This window comes from Tamandua tetradactyla, chromosome 17, assembly GCF_023851605.1.
Source record: "Tamandua tetradactyla isolate mTamTet1 chromosome 17, mTamTet1.pri, whole genome shotgun sequence".
NCBI classification, from domain to species: domain Eukaryota; kingdom Metazoa; phylum Chordata; class Mammalia; order Pilosa; family Myrmecophagidae; genus Tamandua; species Tamandua tetradactyla.
The window spans coordinates 33,909,775-33,928,913 of NC_135343.1; the positions used below are offsets into that span (position 1 = coordinate 33,909,775).

General features: G+C 32.5%; 1 protein-coding gene across 7 annotated transcripts in view; it reads right to left on the bottom strand.

The window, feature by feature from the left end:
- Nucleotides 1-19,139, bottom strand: part of USP34 (ubiquitin specific peptidase 34) — a 318,270-nt gene that overhangs the window by 136,485 nt on the left and 162,646 nt on the right. For 6 of the 7 annotated variants that reach the window (XM_077134328.1, XM_077134324.1, XM_077134325.1 and 3 more), the window contains 9 exons: nt 16,541-16,630; nt 14,348-14,443; nt 13,042-13,124; nt 9,909-10,063; nt 8,783-8,896; nt 7,219-7,318; nt 6,935-7,094; nt 4,163-4,289; nt 3,918-4,065 (listed from right to left, as the gene is read on the bottom strand). In XM_077134328.1, the coding sequence (XP_076990443.1) occupies nt 3,918-4,065; nt 4,163-4,289; nt 6,935-7,094; nt 7,219-7,318; nt 8,783-8,896; nt 9,909-10,063; nt 13,042-13,124; nt 14,348-14,443; nt 16,541-16,630 (1,073 nt within the window). The remainder of the gene's footprint in view (nt 1-3,917; nt 4,066-4,162; nt 4,290-6,934; nt 7,095-7,218; nt 7,319-8,782; nt 8,897-9,908; nt 10,064-13,041; nt 13,125-14,347; nt 14,444-16,540; nt 16,631-19,139) is intronic. The other variant, XM_077134326.1, reaches the window with a different exon arrangement.

Here is a 19,139-nt window from a genome sequence, read left to right on the forward strand (position 1 = left end):
TACACAAGAAACTAGCAGGTATTTATGACTGAATTCTCTCCCCACTGTTAATTATTCACCAACCATCCCCCTGACACAAAACAAAATACAGATTATAGAGCAGAAATAAAAATGACAAGAGGAAAATAAAATCAGCTACAACCTTCTAGAACTAGGCTAAATTCCAATAAATTCAATAAACTGAGGCAATGTTTCTAGAATGCTGAAAGACTCGTGCTGCTTCAACCTCATTTTTCACTACCACCCCTACCTCACTACGCTTTAGCAACCCTGACTTTTTGCTTTCTTGAAAACACCAAGCAAGTTCCCTTCACACCCCCTCAGATGCTCCTCCTCCAGGAATTTGCATGGCTCAATCCTTCACTTCAAGTGCTTGCTCAATTGGGAGCTCAAAAAGGACTTGCTCAATCTAATTGCTAAATTTAAAGAGCCTCTTTTCACCATTAAAGCTCTTACTCTGCTTTATTTTTCTTTAAAGCACCTTTATATTACCTAATATGTATTTTTTATGCTTATCCTCTCAAAATATAAGCCACAGTTTCACTACAGCAGAGATTTTGCTATGTTCACAGATACATTTCCAACACTAGAATATAACAGGTATTCAAGTTAATTATTGTTTAATGTATGAATTTTTTAACGAAATGCTTAAGAGCAGGAAAACTAAGCAAAATTATGAAAGGGATGATGAATAATTTAATTAATCTTATGCATATACCTTGTTACATTTCCTTTTAATGTAGAAAAACTCCACCGAATGGGCACTAAACACTATTTTCAAGAGTAGTAAGTAGGGCAGGGCTACTGCTTTATATAATTACATACAATATTTTTAAATTACCTTTTGCTATCACACAAATAAGGAAACTATACCAAGGAATATTTGAAACACAGAGAAGGAAAGTGCTTTCCCCTAGTATTATTCATCTTGGTAGTTTACCTAAAAACAAAGCTACTAATTATTGTGTTGATTTCTTTTCCTTCTTATTATTTCTAAGCTTAGAAATCTTGGTCCTCCCAAAGGTCTGAAAAATATTCAACTGGGATTTTCTTCTGAATTTCTTATCCTTTATTTTGTTTATATACACACACACCTTTAAATTCCATTCTCAGTGTTAAAAAGAACTGGGATTTTTCTTTCTTCCTCCACCTAAACAAGTCATATATTAAGATATTACTGTTTATGCATTATCCATTCTGTCATTTACTTAACTCTTTTACCACAATCACAATATTGTGTAATTTTATAATGTTTGTAATAGCTACAATAGAAGCTCATTTCTCTATTATCATTTTGGATATTTCTCCTAGAAATGAAGCTCTGATCTCCATATTTCATATGGATAACTTGCAAGTAATTTTCTTAAATTTAAAATGGAAATTTCACCTGGGATTTGAGGTAGAACAGATTTAAATATAAGTTAATTTGGCATCTTTACGATATTTAGTAGAAATACGCTAGGAATCTCCACATATTCAAGTATTCCTTGTATTTCAGGTTTTATCTCATACATTTTACAAACATCTCACATCAATAGTAAATTCTTTTAAATTAATTGCAAATTATTTAATTACAATTAGTTTACTACAATTATATTATTTTAAATTCTTTATAATTAATTTCAAAGAACAGCAATTCTGGAAAGAATGTCTACCTTTAAAAATTAAAATCTTGATGCATTAAATGTTTCAGAACAAAAAAAGGAAATATGATAGACTGAACGATGCAACTCAATTTTATCTGCAGAGACTCCAAAGAAATAAGGCAGAAAAATTTAAGACATAAACAGACAGAGAACAAAAGGAAAGAGGTGTTCCAATCAGGTTTGCAAGTTGGAAATCAAAAGAACTTGAGGAAATTGTCAAGTCACCCCCACAAAAGAAAAATCCCAAGCCAGAAGTAAAGAAAGTTAGTAACCTATAGCCTGATTTACATTTATTTGGCAAAGGGGCAATATCAATACCCAATACCCCTAGACCCCTCAACACCCACACATACACAAACAATGCCTCAGGCAGTAACAGTCTAAAGTACATATAATTAGAAACCCAGAACAACTAAAGTAAGGTGGAAGGGTAAATACGTCGACCATTAATAAATATATAACTGCCAAACTTTTTGAAATTATAATTTCTCAGAACCAAGAAGGTGAAGGAAATCAAGTTAACAGAAAGAAAGCTAGAACAAGGCAGATCCATATTTAAACTACCGAAAAACCAAAGTTAAAGAAAAATCCCAAACCACCAACTGGAGTAAAAAAGACCACTGGATACAAAGGAAGAAAGATCAGAAAACGAGACTTTCGATCAGAAACTTGTCGAGCCAAAAGATAACAGAACATCTATAAAACTATAAAGAAAAAAAGACTATATATCTAGAATTTTAACCTTTAACAATGAAGACAAAATAAAAATTTCCTAAAATTCATCACCAGAAGACCTGCATTTAAAGGAACATCATTACAAAGGGGAAAAAATATGCAACTAGATGAGTAACTCAGATCTACACAAACAATGAAGAATGCCAGAGGTGGAGGGGAAGGGGGGAATGGAATGAAGTTCTGATACTTGCTACAACATGAACCTCGAAAGCATCATATTGAATGAAATAAGACACAAAAGGACAAATATATATTATATGACTTCACTAAATGAAATAACTAGAATATGCGTATTCATACAGATAAAAAGTAGATTAAGGATAATGGGGTGGGGATGGGAAATGGTGAGATAATGCTTAATGGTCACAGAGTTTCAGCTGGGGTGATGAAAATGTTTTTGTAATGGATGGTTGATAATGGTAGCACAACACCATGAATGTATAATTAGTACCACTGAACAGTATATCCAACTGTTGTGAAAATGGGAAACGTTACACTGTATATACCTTATCATAATAAAAAAAGTGCATCATGGGATAGAGAGAGAGCAATTTTTAGAAACAGAACATCTGTATTCAGGACTCAATTTTCTTACTTAGCATCTGTAAAACTTTGATTAATTCACTCAACAAGCATTTACTGAGATTTTAAATTTTTAATAGCAGAGGAAAAGAAGATTTGCTATTTTAGAATTACTTTCTACTTAGAATACCTAAGTATTCACTTTCAGCATGCTATAGGCAAATCTGTGGCTCCTCACTAAAAAACGTCAAGAAATGATCGCTCTGCAGAGGCAGGTTAAAAGCTGTACCTTTTAGAACATTACAATTTATTGGCTCAATGTATATTCAACCTTACTTATATTTTCAGATCTTTAAATTGTAAGTGAAATGTATCATCTTTCTATGATGCTTCTTTCAATAGCTGTTTCTCTGGTTAACTCTTATGTGCTATAGAAAGATACTAAGTATGTATTAGTGGTAATAGTAATGCAAGAATCAAATATACATTTCAGGCCCACATGAAAAGATCCCTAATATGATATTCTTATGGAGGAAAGAGAGATGAAAAGTTCCTTAGTATGATATCTTTATGGAGGAAAGGGAGATGCACAGGTGGGATCTGAGAATGTACTAATTTCGATTATTCATAAAAATACAACAAAATGGCAAAAACAAAACAAAATTTTAAAACATATTGGGTAAAATCGGATCATGAATGGTATTTGGAAATCTGAACATATCAATATTTCCAATTTGTTTGTCAATCAAATAAGCTCAAAAAACGTTCTGACAATTACATCAAAAGTCTAAATAGATATATTTCCGGGTAGGGGGTTCAAATGACAAAGAAGGTCTGCAAATAATATCTCATAATAACTTTTTGCCTAAGAATTAATGGGACCAAACCAAAGTGCAGAGAGGATGGTGGGGAATTATAAACATGGGTGGCAGATATTTAAAGAAGTAAAGGTTCAAAACTGGTACATAATAGAACCTGGGAGTGAAAAATTAAAATATGAACTGTTGGACTTACCAGGAAAGTCTCCCTTTCTGCAGCTTTGACCAAACTCCTGAAGCTGAGCTTGTTGGTTTATTTGTTCTTTCTGTAAATTTTCATACCAATGAGTTACTTCAGCCCTAAGATCAGCTACCTGGTCACTAGGATACATTTCAATAGTCATCTGAAATATGAGATGCAACCAATTTAAAACATAAAAAAGAACAGATATTTGGGACTGGGAAATATTAACAATTTGGAAATTAAAACTATGTAACTACCTTGTCAGGAAGTCCAGCTGGCTGGCATACAACCCTTAGTGGCAGGGACTGTTTGTCACTCAGAGCTTTCAAATGACTACTAATACCAGTACCTTCAATTTGCCACTGTCGAAGATGATATGCAAACCTAAAACATGATAAAAATCACATACAGAAAGAATACAATTTTAAGCCACTTTAATGTTTCGCAAACTGAAAAAGTCCACAAAAGGTTCTAGAGTACGTTTCAATTTGATATAAAAAAGCAAGTTTAAATCCATCATATTGTACCAAACGTAAATGTATCAATAAAGCTAAGACTTGCTAACAAAGTAGTATCAAAGAAAAATAACAAAGGAAACTCCCATAAGAACAGCATTTTTTTAAGGGGCGCGTGTGGGGTACTGGGAGCAGCGCTGGTAGGAGAGGCAGGAGGAATTCAAACAAAGTAATCCGGTAAATGAAATGGCAAGCTATCACTTCAACATTCATAAGAGAAATAAAAGATATTAGGAAATATTTTTCATAGACATATATTCTAGTAAATATAATTCCGTATATGTTATCCAGCCCTACAAAATTTGAGTCAATTCCCTGAATGTTAAAAATTTTTAAATAAATCACAAAGACTCATATTTCAAAAGAGACAGGCATCTAGCATGACACTCACTCAATACTTAACAATTTTCTAAGTTATTTTCATTTGCTGAAGACAGGATCCAAGGTACCTGAGTTAGTTAAAATAAGAAAGTATCAATGTCTAAAACTAATCAGCAATTCTGCAATAGAATGATAGCAAGTGAGGGAATGAATGAACTTGCTTTATTTCCTAGAAGTGATCCAATGGCCAGCTTCTGGGGTTGTTACTGCCAGGTCTGAATAGGAGTAGAAACAGATCTTTTACTGAGTAAAAGAGTAATCTTAAAACAATCGTTCTGTTGCATATTTTAAGACCAGCTCTTCTCACAATCTTAATACTAATGACATTCTGAGCCAAATATTTCCTGGTTGTGGAGAGCTGTCTTGAGGTTTGTAAGATGTTTAGCAGCTTCCCTAGGCTCCTACCCAATAGACGCCAGTAGCATTCCCCCTATCTTCAGCTATGACAAGCAAAAATGTCTCCAGCATTACTTAATGTCCCCCTAGGAAACAATATTACCTCCAAATGAAAAAAAAATTTAAGATGACCACTTCATCTCTTCTTAAAAAAAGATATTTTTGTTCAATCTCAATATAAGGAATACACAAGCGTACAACAATAATTTTATATTTTCAATCTTATAATTGTCAGGCAATTTTAAACTAGTAGCAGCACTGAGCACGTTAAGCATTTGATATTGTACAAAGGTAGTAGACAAGGACTTGTATGTTTAGATCTTTTTTTAATACTGCTTTTAGTTTTTTGAATACTCAATTTTATATTTCTTGGTTTCTCTACAACCAAGTTTGTAGGTTTCTCTAAAACCAGGTTTCCTGGTTTTAAAGTATTACTGAATTCTAGGAAAGTTCATAAACTTTTCAAAAGGCTATTTAAAGAAATAAAGAATTTTTTGGAGTGTTTTTAAAACATTGGATTAGGATTAAAACCTTGAACCAACAGGTCCTTTTGGTTTGTTGTGTGTTGCTTACAGCAACACAGAAAATTTTTGAGTACATATCATAATCAAACACAGTAACTATATCTGACAGAGAGAAGTACTTTACAGGGCACATTTATTTTCTGTATTATAGCTTAATGTGATGTCTTAATTTTATAATGAATATGTATTAATTTTAAATTAATTTGAAGAAGTTGTGTCATCACATTTGCTTATTTTCATTTTTAAAGCTGGAAAAGTTACAAGACAGTGCAGTTTCTGTGTGAAAAACTGAGGAGTTCCCTAACACATTCTTTAAAAACACAAGGAATTATGTAAGTAGATATTAAATGAATTTCAGTCACAATCAAAATAAGGAATTTTGCAGTGTCCAAATATTATTAATAATGGAATAATGTTATTTATAAAGAATGTGTAGAATGTCTTGATTATTCAATATTTCCTTATACTTTAAATAAAATGTCAATAAATACCTATTTTAGTCAAACTTAGATGGAAATTGAAAGAAGATATTACTTTTAACATTTTCCAAGTTATTTGTACTTTTACATTTATTCACAGTCAATGATTTTTAACAAACAGAATTTCTAAATTAAAACTATCTACTCACCTTTCATTTCAGTCGATATATTCATAAATGTTAATTTGCTTTATTTCTGTATTACACAGGGTATGTCTAAATTAATAATACAGATATTCATTAACAGAATTTTTTTGGTCATGTTTCCATGGTAAATGGAAATTCAAAATTAAAATACTGTCTCCTAGTCCAGGAAGAAAAAAAAAAACAGCAAATGAAACAAATGACTCAACTTGATTCAACTATGAGATTATTTGATGTTCTTGGTGAGAGTTTCAGTGATACTTTTGTGGATGTGTTCAGCCTTTTCAATCACAGCAATACTTTCTAGAATGGTCTACAGACTGATTCTTATTCATGCATATCTCTTCAGAGTCTAACGGATTTTTTAAGCTCCGTAATAGTTACCAGGATCTATAATGCAAATTCCACAGCATTATGGTAAATATTGTTAAAAGAATTACTTCTATTATGACCTTTCACTTTTGGTAAATTATGCTTTCTACCTGTGTACATGAAAAAAAATTTTTTTTAACTTTATATGTACTTTCAGACAGGGTAGAAATTTCAGCAAAACTGAAATTTACTCTCAAAATGTGGTATAAAAACATTTACCTTCTTCTAAATGCTTCCAGATGGGTCTTCAGCATAAGGAGTCCTCTTTCTATAACAGTGAGACTTGAGTGTGACTCCTGCTCAAGACTGCTAGAAGCAATCATAAGACTCTCCATACACTTACTAATAAATTCTTGTTCCTTCTCCAAACCTGTTTTACCTGAAAGCCAGATGTTTAAATATCTAGATTAATCTTATATTCTTGGTTAGCTAAGTTATTTGTATTTTAACATAATATCCTCACATAATATATCACTTATTTAAGACTATTTCAAATCACTTACCGTTAATATAATAGGAGTTAATATACTGGATGGCTGCTCGACTGACATCACCAGATTGTGCTCTCAAAGCAATCCCCCAAAATTGGTCCATACCACAGAGCTAAGGAAGAAAATATGGCCAAATCTGTAAATTTTATCATTTGTCAAAACAATGTAACTGATTAGAAGACTGAAGTATTAAATTGAAAATCCATAAAAAACAAAACGTTAATATTTTGTAATGAATTGAAAATAAAGTATTTAGGCCATTACCATTATTTAGAGTTACTAAATAATTTTTTAAAGTGATGAAAGCTTTGGAAATGTCTCAGCTATTGAAATGTATCTGTGATAAAAATACTTAAAAAGCAGCTACTTAAATATGGGATGTTGAGTTTAACTCAATAGTGTGACTACACAGTGGGGAAAATCTCATGTCCCCCCAAAATATGCTGAAAAGGAATAAAATCAACACACATGAATTAGCATAACAATGTCAATGCTTTTGTCCAATTTATACTACAAAAGAAGCTGTTTTCAGGTATTCACAGAAAATTTAAGGAACATACCCACACTCTCATTTAAATTTATGTTAACTGTAAGATGACAAAGACAATGTTTTCACTAAAAATTATTTTAAAAGTGGAGAGTGAAAGCTTTCATAAGTTAGGGTGAAAAAAGATACCTTCTGATAGGTGAATGAACAGTTATCATTTTAATACCACCTACTTAAAAAGCAGTATCATCTCAAAATTAGAGTATGACTACTTCTTAAGTAACTCAAATCAGGTTATCTGAATTTCCCAAATTCAAACTTAACACAGTGAGAAACAACGAGAAAGGTGACAAGATAGCAGGGAGAGCATTATAGGTACAAATTAAATTATCTGTAACTGTATAAATTAAAATTAGTTTTTCTACCTTTTTCCTCATAACAGCACCAATTTCTGAAGAAAAACTAATAAAAAATATAAATGGATAAAAAGCTACTATTAATCAAGGGAATGTCTAACAAGGAAGACTTCCAAATAACAAGATCTATGCTAGGAGAGTCCACACAATGCATTCAACAAAACCTAGGGACCGTCAAAATAGGCAAATGTAACTCTAAGCCAGAAATAAGCTAGCAATTTTTGAGTTTTCAGAATCAATGAACGATCACCATGCCTCATGGTCAGAAATGATTTACTTAGATTCTATGAAAAACAGAGTCTACCAACAGGTAATTCTAGAGCATGATTTTCCAAGAATAATTAAAAGTATGTCTGTAATAAATAGAAAAAAATCAGACAAATAAATCTACCACCTGACATAAAATACTTGACTCAATATCTAGAAGCTTCTAGGGGACAAAAAAAACACTTCAAAAATCAAAAAACATTTTCAATGAGCAAAACCAAGGTTATTTTTTTAAACTGAATTTATATTTTAAAATCAAAAGATAAAGCATCTGAAACCTAAGAATAAATGTCTTCATAATAAATTCAATGCTTGCTAGACTAAATAAGATAATCAGGTAATCTAATTGGAGGGATAACAGGAAAATTTCACAAATTGACCTAATACAACAAGTCTAAAGCCATACCTCAGAGTTTGAACCACCATCGTAAGCACTGGTGGCCAATCGAGCCAAGTTACAGAGATGCTGAAACAGATTTAAGCCAGTCATGCTGATTGTTTCAGGTTTTAGCTGTGGCATCTTGAAAACAAAATTTTTTAAAATTAGTTTAAAAAGTACAATACGTTAACAGAAAATTTAACTTACAAGATTTAATTTTACTGAAAACATTATTGAAGGAAATCAATCAGCTCTGATTTTTAGTGCTAACTGTAAGAATTAAATAGATAACAATTTACTGAAAATTTTTATTCAGGTCATAATTAAAACCCGCCTGGTAAGTATTTCAATTTTAGAGATGTATATAGATTCAATTCAATAAGAGGAAGTGAATAAAAACATTTTATCATTTGTTGTATACTTACACATACACTTTATGATATTTACAATTTATGCATAATAAATCAGGGATTGAGATTAAGATAACTGAAGTTTTATTTGTAGCTTTGTCTTAAGACTTATTAAATGATAATGATAAAAGCTGTAAAAATTATTAAGAGGAAAAATGTGATAAAGTCATTTAGGAAAGCTAACAACTTTCTAATTGTGGTATCTGGTTAAAGAAAACAAAAATTAGAAGAACATTTTTCCTCTTGTAACAGCGCTTCCTAAAATGCCTTCCCAGGATCTACAAATCTGAAGACTGGCTTATATCTACCAAGAAAATTGGCTGAAACTGGAGTCATTTAATGGCAAAGACCCACAGAACTCAGTTCTCACACTCGTAAATGAGGGACCCACACCTGAAAATTGGACAGTGTTATTATTGACTTAAAAAAAAGCAAACACCAAAAATAACCATTTCTAATTAATGTCAATTTCAAGAGCTATTCTGATTATTGTCAGTTCAAACATTTTTAAATATATATATTAAGTATTCATTTGGACATAAAAACCATAAAGAACAAAATTAACAGCAAAATCTGCATGGAAAAAATTACATACAGACTGCTGAAAAACAGTACATTTGTCTAGTTTTTTATAAATTGTGTCAAAATGGAAAAAAGTGACAATGCAGATTTCATATTTCAAGACACAAAAAGGGAATATGAAAAAAACAATATAAAATAAAACTGTCAAGAAATAAAATTACCTTCTCCAGGAAAAGATGTTTATATGTTTCCATTCCCATGGCATGTTGATCTTTACTTCGAACTTGATTTAAAAACCAATGGAGTGCATCATCGTAACACTCAGAATCTTCTACTAAACAATGCCATAAAATATCGACTTGCTCTAAACTTAATCCTAGATTTAAAATATCACATTTTATATTTTATTAACTATATAAAAATCAATTACACATCTTCTCAGGTATGTATATGTAAATGCATATAATTAATTATATATAACGTATTCAATAACATAACTCAATACCTTATGCTTAGAAAAGTTTCTGTCATGGTACATAATTCTGTGTCATTGGTCATAATTCAATATACTAGACCACGAGTATAGCCAGAAATATAAAGAAGATTATTTTATAGTATTTTACAAAAAAAAAATTTCATGGGAAATTCTACATAATTTTTACTTTCAAAGTGTAGTGAAACATAACCCATAGATAAATCAACTAAAAAAACACAACTTGTAAAGTGTCCTTGAAGAGCCATTTGGTCTGGAAAATTACTATCCCTAAAATATGAAATGTCAGTGTTCCATAATAAACATGATTTTATTGGGCGGGATGAAGGGTAAATCCAAAAAGTTGAGAAGCCAGTTCTAATAGCTCTGTAAACAGAAGATAACCCAATAAGCATTCTTTTTGTAAATTATGAAAAAGAAGATCCTTATGATGAACCAAGCAAAAAGGAATTGAGTGCCTAAAAGGACTAAACAACAAGATCCATTAAGGATGGAGTCAATGCTGTAAGGTGAAACCTCTACGGTGCTTTGACTCAAGAACTAAAGGATTCCAAAGTGTGGGAGATGAAAAAGAGAACAACTCATTAGATACAAAGAGAAGGCATTATTGGTAATCACCAGTCTAATTATGGATAAAGAAGTCCACACAAAAGGTTAGAATAGGGTGGGCAACGATGGCTCAGTGGCAGAGTTCTCATCTGCCATGTGGGGAGACCGGGGTTCGTTTCCCAGTGCTTGCCCATGTAAAAAAAAAATAATAAGGATTAGAATAAAAGCATCTAAAGAATATCAAAGAACATTCCAAAGCCTCGGGTGGTTTCCTGATGAGAAGTGTCATGATGGATTGTGAAAGTCTTAAGAAACTTTGCTGTTACTTGCCTGGGAAAAATTAAATGCAATATTAGACCTAAGAGTTTAATCAGGAAAAGGTATTCTATCAATTTCTCATAGAAACAGGTAATGTGTAGACTATTCTAGTAAGAACTTGTATCCTTGAGATTCTTCATAAATACACTAGAAACCATTGTTAGTACATAGTATAAATTAAACACATTAAGTAATTAAGATGAGAGAGGAAAAGGAAGAAAAGAGGTTTAAAAAAAAAGGAACCAGATTAATTACGGTGATCTAATTAATAAAATATAAATGTTTTCTTAACTGGATAAATCACCAATCCACATTCAATAGGTAATGTATAAGGTTTTGCTAAAGTTTTTAGAAGAATGTAGTTACTGATATATTAAAAATCAGTATAAACATATCAGATGCAATTACACATAACTTTGCAGCGAGCACATTTCACAAACTATGCCAATAAGATAAATACAACTATGATGTGAGAGAAGTGAGGTTTTCAATTTGGTTCTATCTGGACAGTAGATATTGTAAGCCCATACACAGAGAATTTACACTGTGTAATATTAAAAAAATATGTAATTTAATGAATAATTATTTATGCTGATATTTTCTTTGGTTTTACTTCTCTCTGTATAAGATCAGTTTTGTTATATTTTATATTATTTATTTATGTTATCTGCTATGATGGATATTGGTAAATGGCCTCATAACATGAAAAGGAAGTTTCCTATCAAAAAGATGACTCTACAATTCCATAATTTTGGGTTTTTCTTTTGGCTGCTCTAAAATACTGGAGACTAAAGGAAATGTCAATATAATAATTCAGCAATCATAAAAAAATTGGTGACTTACTTTTGAAATCAGTTCATATACTTTTGAAATCAGTTCATATCACAGTTGTAGTGGCATTTGTTATAAATAGTTAGAACTTGAAGATGAAATTAAGTTATGTATTTAAACAGTAAGATAAACACATGACGTATCCCAAGCTTAGATAAGTACTTTAATGAGACATGATGACAATTCTCAGGCTACCCAGACACTCAACAGTTTGACTATATTAATCATAGTGAAGAAAGATAATGTTCTTATAATAAGGGGACTTTAACATGAACAAAAAAAAAAGAAGAATGTGGAAAATGAAAGATGACACAATTAGCTTAACAAGAAAAAGGAGCTTGGGCCAAAAGAAATCAAGCTCCTTTCTCTTTTGTGGGAAGAGTTAACGTGGATTTGGATACAGTCTAGACTCTGAGTATATCAGTTTAACTCCCACCCCTTTATGATTTCTTTTTAAAAGATTAACTGTTAATGGAACTTGTTTGAGACATACCTAAATAAAATAAAACTGACATCTTTAAATGTCTCTACTACTACCTATAAAGTCAAGCAATGCTGGAAAAGATTAATTGATGATAATTCACAGACAACAGCTGTTTCCAACCAAAGTAGCAAGATTCTTTAATCAAAGATCTGTAGCTAGCAAAACTATATAACCAAAGATAACAAAAGATGCAATTGCTCTAAAATGACATGTTCTCCTATCCCATCCTTTATCAAGACACTAGCATTTTCAGAGATTGAAGTAAGAAAGAGAATGTGCCAGGGTCATATTGAAAGAGATTGGTCATATGCTCATATTGCTATACCATACTGGGAGAACATTCAGTAACTAGAACTTTAGGCATCAGGATGCTGTAAAATAGAAAATATATATTTAATACTGTAATGATAATCATACAGCTTGCAAGAAAACTTCAAGGGTAAAGTGATTTTTCAGTTGTATCAGGCCAAAGATTTGTAAAAGGTTTTTTAAAAACAAGACTAAGGAAAGATTTATTGGAAAATGTAAAAAGGAAGTCAAATATTTTTTATAAAGTAAAATTTATAAGTACATTGTAGACTAATTTAATCACCAAAGAAATCTAAAAGTACAAGTAGATCTGACTGGACTTTCCCAAGAGTTAATACAAATTTAAAATCATACTAATAAAAAGTCTTACTGAAATGATCAGGTGATCCCAAAGTTGAAAACACACAAGTCAAGAATTGAAGTCGAACTTGAACTTCGGCACTATGGCTGTACCTATATTTTTGAAAGTCATTAAAATAATAAGTATAACACCCTATTTCTTAATTATTTTTAAATAAAGATTTAATGGACCTAACTTAACTGAGAGTAAAAGAGAAAAATTTCATTCAAATAATTTATAATTATTAAATACTTGAATAATATATAACTTCAGTTATAGGAAAAAGTATTTATAAACCCAAGTATTAAGTTTCAGACTTATGTTACTTCATACATTACCAAAACTGTCACACAGTTAAAAAAGGTACTTCACTCTCAAATTAGATAATGCAAAAAGTACACGAGAACTCAACATGGGAGACAGAGAAATAATGTCATTTTGAAATAATGTAATATTAAAAGTTAGACTACATCTCTATCTAAAAACTGCATGCTTTATAGCACTGCCCCTACAGTGATATTACTATATTCCTTAAAAGAAAAACACTAATAAAATACCATTTCCATAAATTTATTTCATAAACAATACAGCTTATACAACAGTGACATATTTGAACGTTACTTCAAATAACTCTAACTCCTGTGTACAAAATTCAGTGGTTAATGTTAATTAGAGATACTGTGGAAGCTTAAGAGGGCAACTTCATATGGCTCCTCTTACTTGCATGTATCAACTTATGAGAAGCTTTAAACATGAATTATATCATTACTATTAAATTTCTACCAATTCTTATCCAAAGTCACTCAAATATCTAATTAATGTTTTTTAATGATAAAATATTAGCCAGTTATACCTCCATAAACTGATAACATATTCTTATACCAGTTATTAAATCTTCTATACATGGCCTAAACTTTCTAATACTAGTACTCAATATAAAAAATAAAATGCTTTAAATCAACAGTATGTTAAATATATTTGGAAGCAAATATTTACACTACTTAGAATCAATGCCCTAATACATAAGACAACGACACAGATTCCTGGGAAAAAAATGTACTTTTGATTCCAGAAAATAATGACTTTGAAGAGAACTCAAGAAAAAAAATTAACAACATCCAGAAATGTTACATAGCCTGCATTTAACAAAGGATTAAAAATAAAAGTAATCTCCTAAAATCAAAGAACTTAAAATTCTACAAACCTCTTTTCTCTTACAGTTCCTATAACTAAAAATTTCTGTTTGAAACAAAAGAGAAGGAAAACTGAAAAGTTATCTTTCAGAAAAAAGAAAATTCATGCCAAAACATATTCACCCTAGTCGAGAGATACTTACAGTGCATGTTTTTGTCTTCCTTCTCGTACAGCTTGAATGTAGTATATTAAATTATCAAAAAAAAGCTTCATCATGTTCAGTTCTTTTTCTGCCCACCTGGACCAATTAAAAATTTTACTTTAAAGGGGGCAGGGTAAGAGAATAAATTTCTGCTGAGACAAGAAAAATATCTATTTAAAAAATCTTCCAGTGTGAAACTTTAAAATGATCAAAAGTTTATAAATTCTACTAACCTGCCCTCTACTGAAGTCTATTTGCTGATGACCTGAAGTAAATTTGAGAGGATGAAGGTAACATTTTCAAATTTTAAAATATGGGTCATTGGAGTGAGTTTTAAGAGATGTTTCAAATGTGAATACTTCTGCCTAGCATATAACACATTCATAATACATTGTTTTTGTTATTAATGCTAACAGAAGTTCAGGGCTCTTTTAAATAATCCATTTTATGAGATTTAAGATACCAGTCTCATGTTATAATGAAACCCTGGAATTGCCCTAAGTGAACTTATTTATTTACATTTAATTTTTAAAACAAGCTAAAAGCATTTCAACTCAATATACTTAGATTCAGGTACTTGATAAGTAATTAAATATTCAGAGTACCTCTTTTATTACCTCTAAAATAATCTGCCACTTACTCCTTAATATGAACCATCGCTATAATATCAACTAAACTTTAGGCAAATCCCTCTACTGCATTAGAATTTTATAATTCAGCACTGAAAAATTTGGGTAACAATCAATGAAATAGAACTTACCCCATTCTTGTACTTAAGGAATGCTAAGTGCTTGTTCCAACTCTCTTTTTTAGCAGCTTAAGAACCCTCCTTGCATTCACAAATACAACTGTCACTGGCTTCATACTATACTATGTACTCTTAACCAAAGAGTTACTTCTTAAGTTATTCATTACAATATCATTAAAAAACAATAAAAGTTCAGGCTAAGTATGTTCCTTTAAAAGAACAATAAACACAGCAGGAAATATGACTTAGAAGAATTAATTTCATCATATTTGGAACCATACTACAATACATTTGAGAATTCAAACAAGTGTTCTTATCACCTACTCTTAGATTTGAGAAGGAAGTAGGTAAAAAGCCATACCCCTAGACCTCACAAAGGAATCCTTCTAGAGACCTAAATCTTTTCCTAAATTTCAAGTGTTTCTCACATCTCTCCTAAAGTCTTTATAGAATAAAGCAAGTAATACAATTTCTTAGATTGTTGTGGTAGCCAACTTTCTCTAAAAGATTACAAGTAAATCAGATCAATTTCTTATCAAGGTAGTACTGTGAAAGAATTTTTTGTTTTACATTTATTAATAATAGTTCTCTCACAGTTGAATTATGTTCCAGTAGGTTTGGTTCTTAAAGACAACTGTATATGGCTTTTATAATGTGACTGTGTGATTGTGAAAACTTTGTGTCTAATGTTCCTTTTATCCAGCGTATGGACAGATGAGTAAAAAAAATAAGGATATAAATTTCATCAATAATGGGGGAGTTAATAAAGGGTAAAAAATTGGATAGACTGAAATACTGGTGGTCAATGAGAGGGAAGGGTAAGGAGTATGGGATGAATGAGTTTTTTCCTTTTTATTTCTTCTTCTGGAGGTAGGATACCAACATTCTAAAGATGATCATGGTGAAAAATACACAACTATAAGATAATATGGTACTGACTGTACAATATGGTTGGACTGTATATGTGTGAAGACTTCTCAATAAAAAATGTTAATAATTATTATAATAATAATATTAATAACAGTAACAAGTTCTCTCAGTTAAAGGAGTAAGGTGATGTCAAGATTATCCCTAATATGAACCAATGCATAGTAAGGTCATCTCTGACTAGAATAAATCCCTAGTAATAGGAAAAATTAAAGGCATCCCACATGCACCTCTCCAAGAATGCTCTGCTATGACCAGATACACTAAAAATCTTCTCCTTAAATGAGTGCTTTAATTAATTCAGTGTACAATACCTACAAAAGTCAGATTTCCCGCTGTACTGAGAAGGATATCATCTCTAGGGTGCAGAAATCCAAGAAAACATTTTGACTTAAACTCAAAATTTCCTGCTGTAGCAAAAAAACCAGCTAAACAGTAAGTTAAAATTCAAAACCTTGATTGTTATTAACTATAATTTGAAAAACTCATAAATATTTTTATTTCTTTCATATACTTACATTGTAATCCAATGTGTATCATAACTGCTCCCAAACTGTTGAAAGGTACCAAACAGTTTTGGTAGAAGACGAAGTGAAATTACTACTGATCTGAAACAGGAAAAACAAGTATTTATAGAAAAAAAAAGGATAACTTTAATAATTTTCACTGATTCATTTTTACAGAAATTTGACTATTCATAATCTTAAAGACAAAAGATTTAGTGAGCTTTACCTATAAATATTTAATATTTAGGGCAAGAAATAAAATTTTTAAAATTCAAATGTAAGACTTTTAAAGTTTAATACAACATAATTGTCTGGGTATAAATATAAGAAAATACTCCAAATTTCACAGTGGCATTATTTACAAGTGTCAAAAAGACAGAAGCCACCCAAGTATCCATCAACAGATGGATAAACAAAACATAGTGTATATATACAATGGAATATTATTAAGTCATAAACAGAAACGAAGTTCTGATACATACTATAAGGATCAACCTTAAAGCATGAAGTTCAGTGAAATAAAGCAGACCTTTTGGTATCAAGTACTGCATGATCTCCCTGATATGAAATAATGAGAATATGGAAATTCATTAAATCAGAAATTTAAATATGATTATCAGGGGTTGGAGTAGGGATAGGAAACAAGGTGCTTAATTGCTATGGAATTTCTGCTTCATGTGATGGAAAAGTTTTGGGTGACAGCAGCATAATATTGTGATTGAAATTAATACCACTGAATTGCACACCTGAAAGCAGATGAAATGGGAAACTGTACACTGTATAAATGTTGCCAGAATAAAAACTTTAAAAAAACATAGAACTAAACCGCACAAAAATAAACCCTAATGTAAACTATGGACTGTGGCTTATGGTATAATTATAGTGATGCTGTTTCACCAGTAGTGAACAGAGGTGCCACAGTGGTACAAAGTGTTTGTGGTGGGAAAGACTATATGTGGTGGAGTAGGCAGCTCCACGATTCAGTCCTTCCACAACTATCAAACAGGCAGGAACTGTCTGATATAACTATTTTGAAACTCTGTAGGCCAGGAGAACACTATACAGCATCCAGGGAAGACCAGGAAGAAGAAGCTGGGAAACTATGGTAAAGACCAGTAAACTGCTATCTTCTCCCAACATTACCAGTGCCCATCTCCTAGGCCACCATGGGGTCTGGACACTGGCTAGCTCACTGGGTAACACCAAAGAATGCAAAAATACTTTTCCCCAAGACTTGGTATATTAAGGCAGACTGCTAACTACAGCTTTAGATTCTGGAATTCTGATGGGTGGGGGTCCCAGCTCTGAAGTCCATCATTGTCTCAACCCACTGCATGCAAAGGCACAGTGGGAAGAAGATTTAGAGAGGCTATGCTTCCTAGGTACTGTGGGTGACAAGATCAAGGGCTGCATTTGCTAGGACAGTCAAGAAAGCATGGCTCTGGGAAACCATGAAAGTAACATCTGGCACCCTACCCTTCCAGAGCCCCTACCCAGGGCATAATTTAGAGCTAGTCCACATCTCCTTTCTGGATCCCAAGCACTGTTTCATCAGGAAAATCTTCAGCATGGCCCCCTCCCAGAATTTGTCTGCCAAGAAAAACAACTTAAGAAATCAAAAAGAGGACCATCGACTTCCGGGTCAAGATGGCAGCTTAGCAACGTGCATGTTTTAGTTCATCCTCCAGAACAACTAGTAAATAACCAGAAACAATAGAGAAAAGCAACTGGGGCCACATCAGTGACTGGACACACAGTGTACCCCAGTCTGAACCAGCTGGACTAGTTGTGAGCCCCCCCAGAACCATGGGTTCCATAAGCCGTGGTGCCCCTCCCCCCACAGGCTGCTTCCCGGAGGGGAGAGGAAAGGGACTTTACCAGCAGCAGGGGCTGAGCCCAACCAAATGCCAATTGTGGAATTAATTAACAAATTCTGACTACTAAAAATAGGCCCCCCACTCAGGTGAACCTGGTCAAAGTGGAGGTCACTCATTTTTGCCCTGGCACCAAGGGGGCAGGGCTGATGGAAAAAGGAAAAAAAAGAGATGAAAACAGAGGTTTTTGTGGCTGTGTTTCTACAAAGGCTTGACTGCCTTTGGATACAGCTGCAGGGCTCCTCAGGCTGCAAATGCCCCAGGCATAGGCAGAAACAAGCTCATTTTGAGGGCTTGTCTGAAATCTGTGCCTTCCCCAGGGGAGGGGTGAAGCCCAACTCGGGGAATCCCTCTCTCAAGGAATTTAGACGCCAGGGCTTGGTAATTTGAAGCCATTAAAACCAGCCTACAACCTCTCCTCTGTCTCCACTATGCTCCCAGCCAAAGTTAAAGGTACCACATCATCTTATGCTGGTGGGACCTGCAGGCAGACAAGCACCACATACTGGGCAGGTTAAGAAAAACAGAGCCCACAGACTTCACAGGAAAGTCTGTCAACTTGCTGGGTCTCACCCTCAGGGAAAACCGACACAGGTGAATCTTTCCTCCTCATAGGAGGCCAGTTTGTTCTGGGAAAATCCAGCTGGGGTCTATAATATCTATGAAGACCCTCTTCAGGGTGGGGGGAAAAAGGCACCATACAAGCAGGGCAAGAAAAAGAAAACAAGAACTGAAAA